Raw genomic sequence first — 11,646 nt, 5'->3', positions numbered from 1 at the left:
CTGAGATGGGCACTTAACTGGTATCTTTATATCCCTCCACAGGGATGCTGTATCAGTAAGAGAAGACTGGCTTTATTATTCAGGAGTTGCCATGAGCATTTTTGCCTTTCATTGTTACTAGCTTTTTTGTACAGGAGATGATACAGAATGAGTATGAAGAACTAGAAATGAAGACCTTCTATTGCAAAATCAATAGCATTATCAAGGGTTGACAACACTGTATTTTTTTGATACTAAAACAAAACATCTCCTTTTTTCTAGGGCATACTCAAGTAATCCTGGTATGCTTCTGCTTGAGGTCTTCAAGATCAGGCAGATCTTCATCTACACCAAAAGAAAAAAAAAATACTGAACATCAGTATAACTGGATTTAGGGACATCTTTACTTTTTTGCCAAACCAATGCTCTCCCTGAAATATTTTCTTATGGTCTAATGACCTCACTGAAACTTTTTTATTTCATTGTCACCTTTAGTAGGCTATAGTTTGACATGCTCATGTGGAGTAAACAGCATTTCACTCTCAAATTATGTTTATTTTGGTAGTTAACTGCTCTTCAGTGTTGAGGAAGAATGCCAAGATGTGGAGTTATGTGAACGTGTCAGCTGTAAAACACCCCTATCCATACAGAAGGACAGATTTGTCAGCACCTGTAAATGGATCCACATCTCCTGAAAGCAGCAAAACCTTACTCTGCTTTGTCACTTTTCCATGCAATACAGTTTGCACATGGGATAAGGAACACTGAAAAGGCAGAGGACTTAAGCCTAGGACTGTAATATTTTCCATGGCTTGCTCTGCTGTCATTTAGCATCCCAGGACAGAAGTCAAATTCTTGCAGACTCATTACTTCTCGCACAAGAGGAATTGAAGGTGAACCCTGACAAACAGTGCCTTTTGACAAAGTCTACTGGACTAGGAAGCAACAGACATTTAGTACTGCGTATGTTTAGTATTCTATACAGAATTGATATAAGATGACAATCCTAAACTGAAAGAACAAAAGAATACTCCAAGATTAGGTTACCTTTGTTTTTGTTCTTAGAGTCTTTCTTAAGTCAATCCGCTAAAAGGCCACGAACCTCTTCATTTTGAGCTCTTCTCTTCTGCACCATTTGCTTTACTGCCTTGTTTGCGCTTCGTAAAGGATTGAGGCATGGACTGCAACATATTAAAACAACAGCTGAAATTGGTTGACTTCCAAGGAAGGAATTTAGAGAAGATCACCTAGACTTTAGCCATGAAATCCTAGCTCCAGTGAAAAAAACCTGCAAAGATACAGTTAATTTCAGGGGCCATCACAAGATTTCATCACTCGAACACAGACAGATTAAGGCTAAAAAAAGCATTTCAATAAGCTTTTCCCATCTCTTACATTTTCTTAATGAATTTCAGCTTGCCTTCTGATTCATATAATGCAACCATGACCAGAAATTTACCCAGTGACTAGTCAACCAAATTCTATGGCCTCCTTCCCACAGCTGTAGTAGAAATTCAGCAGAAGAAAATGAAGACTTTTCCAATTCTTACTCTATTCTTAAAATCTACACAGTGTTATTCAAATATAGCACTGGTTAAGTGCACCTGCATTTTCCTAAGCTTTAGTGTCTTAACCTACCCATCATTGCATGTGGTTGTTAATGAAGACTAACAAAACTGAGAGAAATAAGATAGAGTAGCACAGTTACGAACATAGCAAGAGCATCAGAGAACACAGCTCAAGAAGAGGGATATTATGCTGATAGGACACAAGAGAAACTGTCCAGGGAATGGGCATGTGTAGATTCTGCTTCCTGCATGAGAACTACCATTGGAAGGAGGCAAAATCACAGTTCCTCAGTGGGGATGCAGCAGTAACAAAGCCTCACCGACCTGGGAAATTACTAGTGCTGATCAAGTGTGGCAAGGGGAGGAATACTCAGCTCCTCTATCAATTTTACAGGAATTCCCTTGTCCTACATGTTCTTAGTCTGGCAACATTATGGAATTACCTCTGCTGTCCTAGTCCTGGGCATCTCTGGACAACCAGCCACCCCTAGATACATAGCACAAGTGGCTGTAAAAGCTTTCCAGAGCCAGTCACCCAGGTTTGGTGTCACGCTCGCTCTCTCTCTTAAAATATAAATACAGACTCCTGTGGGAAACCTTGGAATTTGCTCTAGAAGAGGCACAGTGGAACTAATCAATTATCCCAAATTTCATCAGCAAAAGCCCTCTTATTTTCTGATAACTCTAGAGAACAATTATTACTTTTGTGCACGTCCACTGCAGTACAGTTTTGGCATTGTACGTAGGACCTTCTCAACAATGACCGTACAATGTTGAAAACAAAAGAATTTCCATCCAGTGAGAAGGTTTTAGGCTCATTGAAGGAATGCTTTTCAAAGCTATCCTCTATCAACTGTCTCTAGAACTGGTAAAACTCAAAGTTACAATGTTATAGGATTGCTCCTTTCCCAGAACCCAAATATATGATGTTGGAAATTAAAACCATTTAGCATCTGGTTAATCACTGCACTAAAAAACAAAGCGAAAACCAAGTCATAGCAGAACAGCAATATTCCTAGTTTCACTGGCTATGAAAAAACACAGAAATGATCATTTAAACATTAATGTGAATTCTCTCAAAATGAACACATATTAATTCATTTTCCAGAAAATTTATGATAATTTCACGTTAATTCTTTGCCTCCTGTTTTCAGAGTCACTGATGACTCACAGTGCAGCTATCTGTGTGCTGAACATCAGCTGTTGAGCACAGCGTAAGATGTAATGTGGATATTTTCACAGCAGGTTTTGTCTAAATGTGGAACTCCATAGCAAATAGCCATCTGCTAAGCAGCCACATTAGTAAAGTCTATGTGTGTGTGTATGTGCATGTATATGATCCCACACAGACTACTAATAGTAAAGCAAAAGTTTAACGCTTGGAGAAAAAAAAATCTTCACAAAAAAGACAATTCTGTCATATTAACCAAGCTATAGCATTAGCCATTCAATGTGAACTACCACCTTAGAAAAATAAAGCATAGTTCTGTGAATACATTCCATCTTAATTTTATGATTTTGATGTTCTGGAGCTTATATTTTCCCATTACCATAAGAACATACACACATGCCGAAACTCTTCACAATATAAAACACTGAACTGCTTGCACAACACTCACAGGCTGTAATGTGCCCTATACGTTAAAAAACACCACATGGCACATTAGAAGCATTAGAGATAATTAATTTGCTTTTTTCCCAAGCACGCTCCCAGCCCCTCTCTTTTCCAGGCCTACTAGTTTGTTCTTTCCTTCTGTGTCTTACTGCATAACTCTAGGTCTACGCCACACAGACACACTTCTACTTGTTCTTTGCAAACTGCATTTTCTCATTCATTTCTTCCCTATTATCTTTCAAATAATTCGTTCCTGCTTGCACATGTAATTTCCTGTGCAGCAGTCAATCGTTTACCATAGACAATGTCACCCTTGTAGAAGTGCCTTTGAAGGCAGTGCTAAAAAAAACATTTTTGTCTCCCTTCTCCCTGTGATTTTTGAGAGCTAAGGCAACTGGCAGGAAGTTTTCTCACTTGTTTCCATTTAAACTTATGTTACGAAGTGAAATTAACTCTTCTTTTTTAATGATGTTCTGGGTTTTCTTTGCACTCAGGACACTGTGTCCTAAAAACCTGTTCTGGGTTGAACACGATGGACTGTGTGCAGTGTTGCAGGCTGCCTGATAGCTTGGTTGCTCTGAAGTCTCATTTGACACTTTTTTTGCTCACAACTGGCAGCTGTTGGTGTTGCCTTCCTCCCAAAGAGGAGAAGAATGGAAATCAAGTTCCTTTAACATATATGGAGGGGAGCAGGGGCAGAAAGTGGGGGAAGATAACTGGAGAGTCAAGGAAGCAAAAGCCTGGTCTTCCATCCCTCAGCATGTTGGCCCAGGGGAGGACCTGCTTCCTGCAGAGCTGAACTCACGTTCAAGCACCACTGCTCAAGCTCCATCCAGGGCTTTATGCACAGACTTCTTTTCTACCCTGCAGGCATTGTGCCTTCGTGTTTTATATGCAACTTCCCAAGCAAGGGAAGTAAGATTAAATCCAAGTCCTTTATAACAGAGTCTTTAGAAAGTGTACTGGGGCATTAACAAACTTTTTTTCCTTAAGCCAAACTGACTCTGTTTTAGGTAGCTTCAAAATAGGACTCATTTTTTATATTTGCACATTAGTTTCTTGCCTTTTTTCCCCACTCTTTTCTCCCCTCCCTGACTTCAAACATGTCAGTTGTCCGTATTTTCTACATTTAGAAGCAGTACATCATAAATTCAGTCTGGTCATGCTCTAATGCTTACCTTCTCTGCAAACAGATACAGCAACAGAATGGTAGACACCCCAAAATCAAAAATCCTCCTGCCACAAGCACAAGCAGTCGAAATGTCAGTTGCATATCTGTAGAGTCAGCAGAAGTTCGCATTAGATACAAATCATTCTGAGATATATATCGAGGTATAGATGACAGAGATTAGCCTCTATGACAGACATGTATGTATCATCTCAGCCAGCAACACAATGGAAAAAAGTAGGTGTTAGAAATGAGCTCAGATGAGAAAGATCAAGTCTCAAATTTGACCCGAGTTCGAATAGCCCAAGTGTTTGGTTAGCTTCAGAAGCAACTGGGGTTTGAGTGAGCCTAGGGCAGGGAGGTGGGGAAACAACCAAAAAACAAAGCCCTCTAGAAGCTTCTTTAAGAATGGAGATAAAATCATGCAAGTGAATGGCATTTATCTATTTCAATTCAGAACTTTTGCAGCATTTTCTTAAAGCCTTATTTTATTCCTAGTGAAATTCAAGACAAAACTCCCAGATAAGAACCATTCAAGTATGCAGCCTGCATCTTACAGAAATGCAAGTGCCATGAGTCTAATATCTGCTAAGTGCTTCTATTTTGTCAACAGATTGCTATGAGGCAAACAGCACGTGCTCCCAGGGCAGTGAGTGTTTGTGTTTTCTTTGGACATATGTTGTACATCCAGGAGTATTCAAGTAGCTAATTAATCTATGAACAAATAATTGTATAAAATAGCGCTTGATATTTATGTCCAAACAATAAAAGCTTAACTTGAATGAGGAATCAAGCAGCCACAGCTGAATAAGCATATTTAACATTTGCTTGAGCATGTGTCCTAAAAATGAGCAGAAGAGATATAATTTTCACTGTACAGCTTTTCTTCTCGCCAGAGTGAATTGTGTTTTACGCATAATATAAAGGCCCAAGTGGGGAATGAATATTATTAAAACATTTTATTTCTGCAGTATGCCCCTAACTAACAGATTCTGATGGCCTTACACTGACTGGCACTTTCTTCCCTCAAAAGTTGTCTAGCTAGTAATAATTACAGCTGCCCTTGCACTGGAATGTGGAGCTGCTCAACTACAAGAAAAATTTCTAAGTTTGATCCTGATCCCTGCTTGCTTCTGAGCAAGCACAAACAAGCAGAAAGTGAATTCATGTCAGCTTACAAGTATTCCCTTGGGGTTTCATATCTATATTAAGTCAGCTCTTCCTGGAAACTGGATATCAGCTCTGGAATCAATGGAGGTATGCTGAATTATATCAGGAAGACCTAAACCTGTTCTAGATTATGGTTTCTTTTTACTAACTTAACATCCTTGTTTGGCAAGATTGCTTCTGTTTGAGAACTGTTCCTGATTAATTGTTGGTGAAAAAAAAAAGGATACAATATAACAGGAATTGCTGTATTAGAAAAAACATGGTAATATTTGGCTCTCTTCCTATTTAAGTCAATGATGAATCTGCAAATATCACTATGATATCTTGACATTGTTCTTGACAGAAAACCATGAGATACATGTCTAGTGTCAGGGCATGAGACAAAGGACACAAATTAAGATGCAAAATTCCGTCTGAACATAAGAAATTTTTTTTCTTTTTTTTTTTCCCCACCATGAGGGTTCAAACAATAAACACTGGAACAGGTTGCCCAGAGAGGTTGTGGAGTCTCTGTCCTCGGACATGTTCAAAAGTTGACTGGACACAGCCCTGGGAAGCCTGTTGTAACTAACCATGCTTGAGCAGGGAGGATTGGACTCTATGTTCTTGAGAGGTCCCTTCCAAACCCAACAATTCTTTGTCTAATAAAAAGCCTCTAATTTTTTTGCTTTTTTCGGTTTGTTGAAGCAACTTCACCACGAAAAGCAACAACTGTTTCTACAAAGCTGTACAAACAGGAAAAACCTTATGGCAAAAATTAAGATTTGATTCAACCCTCTCAGTAAAGCAGAGATTACCATGGAGTTATGTGCAGAGGTAGGAGGTACAAAAATAGTTTGCTGCATTCTTTCATATGAGAGAAAAAAAAAATCATGCACACCAAGTCTGTGCTCAAAGAAAAAAAGGATGGGAAAATATTATGTTAAGGCTAGAATTTGAGAACACAGAACCACAGAAATGTTGGTTTTAAGAGACTTCTGCACATCATGTAGACCTACCTTCTTCCTCAAGCAAGGCTACCACCAACATGGGGTCAAGTTGTGTCTTTGTCTAGCCAAGTCTTAAAAACCTCCAAGGATGGTGACTCCACCACCTTTCTGATGACTTGTTCTAGAGTTGTACTGCTTTCCTAATGAATTTTTTTCCCCCTAATGTCCGAGCTAAATTTCCCAAGCATCATTTAGTGGCAATTCCCACTTGTTATATCATCTGGTTCTATCACCAAGAATTTGTGGCTCCCTCATATTAGTAACTGCCCTTCTAAACAGTCTTGTGTAGCTATTAAATAACCAATCATCAGCCTCCTCTTCACCAGATTAAATACATCCAGTTCCTTCACCTTTTTTTTCATAGCACTTTCACAGAGTCACTACTACTTTGGATTAAAGCCCCACAATTAAATCTTTCACTCCATTCTTTGTACCAACATATGTGACTACGTTTATTTGTATCACATCACTTGTTCTTTGCTTGTGCTGGGGTTGACAAGATATCCAGACAATTCTTTATCAATGAATTGTCTTCTGTATTAATATATATGTAGAAATAAATGCAAGCTTATATTTACTTTGAAGAGGGTGATGACCTGAAAAACTAAAGGAGGAAACAGAAATGAAAATCTTATTGTCTGACCAGAAGCAGAGTTTGGCTATGAGGGGGTAACCTACAGAAGTATACTTACTGTCTTTAAATGGCATGTAACACTTCAGTTCATGGCTGGTTTTGGAAGGACAACACTTATTTTCCAAGCATTCAGTTGCGTTAAGGTCCTCTCCTACATAGCAAGGAATTAAGGTTTGTTCGTCTTTCTGATGGCATGCTTTTAAAAAAAAGAAATAATATGTAAGATCTCTATTCTAGGAGCAATGCTTAAGTAGAGGGAAGTTACCATTTTGGTGTCCCTAGTATGTTTTGATAAGGTAAGTCTGCCAGACAACAGTGTCACTGACTTTCATGTATGTTCTTTCCCAAAAACTAATCAATCTTTATATTAAAATTAACAGAAAAGCAAAAATCATGTCATACAAAATCTTAAGGAATTTGCTTTGCTGCAAACATTTACAAAACCGAATCTAAACATCATTGTGCCACTTTTTTGTACTTAGGTTTGTAAAGTGAGAAAGACAAACTAAATTTTCTAATTGGACTGTTTCTAATTAAAAAAAGAAAACAGAAATCTAAGACAACTAAATTGATTTTTTTTTTTTAAAGGGCCCAGCGTAGAATATATTGCAACTAAACACCTCTCTGTTTGGCACTAATTGCATGTTTCTATAAGCAGCTGAAAATCAGCTGATAGGAACAAAACCCCAGGATATCCAATCCAGCTATTGAGCAAAACATTTAAGCAATTTTTAAAATTTGCTATTTAATAACAGATTCATTGAAAATCACGAGATCCTCTGTGGGAAGGGCTTAAATGTATACGATAAATATATAGAGACATCTACTATTTGTAACTAATTCCTGTAAAATTTGGTATCGCATCCCTTATGTGACACTTTCACAGCAGCTGCAAAAGCATCATTTGGTTCCAACAACACTCTCAAGATCAGCTGCATTCTCAGTCTCATGTTTATCACAGACATTACTGGTAGTCAAATTCAGTTTCTTAAATGAAGGATCATACACTTCACAAGACGACTGTGTTTACTTAGGGCTAGGTGGTAGTAATAGCAGTGGAGGTACACAGACGTCAAGGTAATGCAGAAACATACCAAGTGAAAAGTGGAATTTCTACTTCTCCTTTCTCTTTGTCTGTGATCCAATTCTGGAACCAGGCTTGCAATTTTTGTACATGCCAAGCCCTTTCTGTATTCATAGATATTATCTTTCTTATTAATATTAGCAAGTATTTCCTTCTCAATAGTTTTATGAAATAATGTAGTTCTTGTCATTTAACTTCAGCAGTCCAAAAGATGAGTGGTTCAGCCTAAGCTAATGGCCCTGGAGCCTTCCCTAGGCAGTAGAGGTGGGAGACACATTACCGTGGGGCAAAATCCTTCTCTCACTCAGGATGTGCCAAATTGCTCTTTTCTTCCTATGCGTACATGGGAAGACTAGAAAACTCGTTCAGATCAGATACAACAAAGCCAGGTAAGGTGGATCTAGCACAAACACATCACTGATGAAGGGTTTTGTAGGAAGGTATTAACACAGTGGAAGCAAATTTAGGATTGTTCCAAAGGGGCATTTAACAATACCATTTTGAAGAGATCTAGTGAGGTTTACAGTATCAGACTAAGGGTTTTAAATACACTAAATGCTGACAGGTAGGGGTGGGAAAGTGAACTGGAATGGAGGCAGAAGAAAGGGAAAGGGAAGAGAGGAACAATGGTGCAGTGATGAAGTGACACCTACTCACTGGCCTGAAGAAGCTTAAGAGTTGTTCATATGCATCCTTCAGCGTCGTGTTACGTTTGCTGGGTGCCACTTCACTTTTTTCTAAAACAGGCTGAGTTTGTAATGCAAAACCTGAAAGCTCATAATGATTAGCTCATTACCATCAAAATATCTGTAATTAATTAAATGCAATGACATTTTCATACTGATTATCTTTCATTATGAAGGCATTTATACTCACTACGAATTGTGACTACTGATGGCTAGCAAGATTAAGCATAGATGCCTTTCTGTTGTATTCATTTATATTACTTCAAATTGCTTCATGAACCACAATGAGTAGAGAACTAAAGCTGTCAAATTTAAATTAAAGAATCCATTCAGGTGGAAATTATCAAGACAAGAAGCCCTACTCTTCACCTACAAGGTGCAGGTTACATGAAAACTGTTACATCTATGGATGTATTTCTCTTATGTACACAAGCAGAACTTTCAGCCTCTGTTTTAAAGATCAGACCCCAACTGAAACACAGAAACGTGGTGAAAGGCAGCTTTATCAGATACAGCCAAACATGCATCTATCCAAACACCTTGTTTCAGACAGTGACCTACAGCAGTTGTGTAGAAAAGAGCAAAACCCCCCTGAATACAGAGGTACTGGAGTATTTTCCCATATCCTAGTGATTAGTGGCTCTGGGATTTCTTGATGACCTTTCATTTGCACTACTCTGAAAAATGTGGCATCAGTAAACCTTGCTGCCTCACTACATCTTTTTTTCGTTAAACCGAAAGTCCAAATCACAGTGGGACTCCACTGGCAATCAACCACCCCACAATGAGGAAAAAAAAAGAAAAAAAAGAAACCCAGTATTCCTATTTGCTTGCCTTTTTTCTCTCCATGTGAGAAACTTACACCATCACAACCTTAACAGCTTTCTGTGATGGAGTTTATTGAAAGCCATTTCATGGTTTTACAGTTCCTTGTGAACAGAAGTGAGATCACAGCCTAACCAAAAACTAAGGTATTGAACAACTTGAGTCTTCTGGATGATTCTTCAGCTAGCAGCATCAGGAGCATAAATTCTCTATTTGTCCTGGGGCACAACTTGCCTCTTCTGTGCCATACAAAACTCCCTTGGGGAAAAAGAATCATCAAGAGTAGGGAGAATCAAACCTATGTCAAAATAGAGGATCTGAAACTAATGTATAACAGAAACATAACCAGCAAAGTTCACGCTAATGGTTATGTCATGGTCCCCCTCCCTGCCAGTAATCAAGACAGAAGAACAGAAAATTTTAAAGATTTTGTAATGATTTCACAGGAAGTTCATGATACGAGGTATCCGTTTGGTGTAGTCTGGTAAGAATTAGCTGCAAATAGATCATGGTTGTCCTACACGTAACTCTCATGTGAGAGTTTAGATATATGTAGGTTTAATAGGCACTGCTGATCAATATAAGCTGCATCACACACTTATGGATCACATTCATATCTATGTTAGAGCTCACAGACATACACGCCCCAAAAAAGTGGTTTTGCTTTTTTTTTTTTTTCTTCTTTTTTTTTTTAGACAGAGCAACTTCCTCATCTAGATATTGCAGAAGCACTTCACAATGACACTTGCAGCAACTGACAGCCTTTCACCCAAGATATAAAAAGGTAGTCTCTGAAGTCTGGTTTCTCAACGCATAAAGGATCAAATGCAAGCGTAATGTGTGGGCTGATCCTTTACACATGTCAGATGACCAAATTTAACTTCTGGTGTGAGTGCAAGTTATCAGCCAAAAATCTTTGCTACCTATTTTGAGCCACCTGCTGTAGTAAGCAAATATGTCAAATCTCAACAGATTATAAGAACACCTTTAACTGTATGCTGGAAACAAAAAAGTCAAAGTGGGGAAAAAATAGAAGAATCTATAATCAAAAGCAAAATCCAAGCAAAACACACTGCCAGAGATGAAACATGTGTTTTTCATACAGATGCACGAAGAGGGAAACGGGAACTATAGTTGAGGGAAAAAAAGCCATATTTTGCTGTATTTAAGTGTCAGGATTGATCAATTCCATGTGGAGTAATTAACTGTTTGTAATCTTTTTCAGTATTTTTCAATCATTACCAAGACAACAAAGTTGTAAACAAGTTCTTGCTAGTAAGAGTACTTGCCGCTTCTATGAAAATGCTTTTTTCCTTGCAATACTCACTTGAATTGACGCTATAAAGCAGTACAAGTACCACATAGTTCCACGCTAGACAGGTGTCAATTAGCAGCATTACTGCAATAAAACCAACAGTAATAATAGGTATGTGGTTATGCATATAAAAAAATCATTGATCTTAACTTCATATTTATGGATTAGAACAAACATGACAGCAGATTGCTGCACACAGTAGGACTGCCTTTGTTTGCAGTAAGGAGGCGGCCAAACCCAGTAAAAATTTTTTTGGCAGTAAGTGATTTTGAAGACATTACTCATTTAAAGAGAGCTTAAAGGGAGGCATCTTGTTAACAGAGACTAGCCAAAAAATGATCTCTCTGAAGTGTCCCAGAGCTGGACACCTGATACCTTAAAAAGATCACTTAGCTCAAAATTTTAATCCAGGTTTAATGAACAGGATCAGGACTGAGCCAGGGAGTGTTGGAAGCTTACCACTGAGAATTCTAGTTTAGCTTGCTGAATTCTCCAGTCTTTTCAAAATCAAACCGTATGAGATGCTTTGGATAAAAACATTTTAAAAAGGTGGTTCAAAATGATATCATGGACAAAAATACTTCTAGAAATCCTCAAGTCAGTCATAGTAATT

At 38.2% G+C, this 11,646-nt stretch overlaps 1 protein-coding gene across 1 annotated transcript; it reads right to left on the bottom strand.

Moving 5' to 3' along the window:
• Positions 1-1,057: 1,057 nt before the first annotated feature.
• On the bottom strand, positions 1,058-11,115 carry FMR1NB (FMR1 neighbor). The gene is made up of 5 exons (XM_068412147.1): positions 11,046-11,115; positions 8,861-8,974; positions 7,182-7,319; positions 4,341-4,437; positions 1,058-1,160 (listed from the first exon to the last, which is right to left on the bottom strand). The coding sequence occupies exons 1-5, from the start codon at positions 11,113-11,115 to the stop codon at positions 1,058-1,060; spliced, it is 522 nt and encodes a 173-aa protein (XP_068268248.1).
• Positions 11,116-11,646: the final 531 nt, after the last annotated feature.

The sequence above is a fragment of the Nyctibius grandis genome, chromosome 13 (genome assembly GCF_013368605.1).
Source record: "Nyctibius grandis isolate bNycGra1 chromosome 13, bNycGra1.pri, whole genome shotgun sequence".
In the NCBI taxonomy this organism is placed as follows: Eukaryota; Metazoa; Chordata; class Aves; order Nyctibiiformes; family Nyctibiidae; genus Nyctibius; species Nyctibius grandis.
Note: the sequence above shows the minus strand (reverse complement) of the source record. Positions and strands in the feature narration are given on the sequence as shown.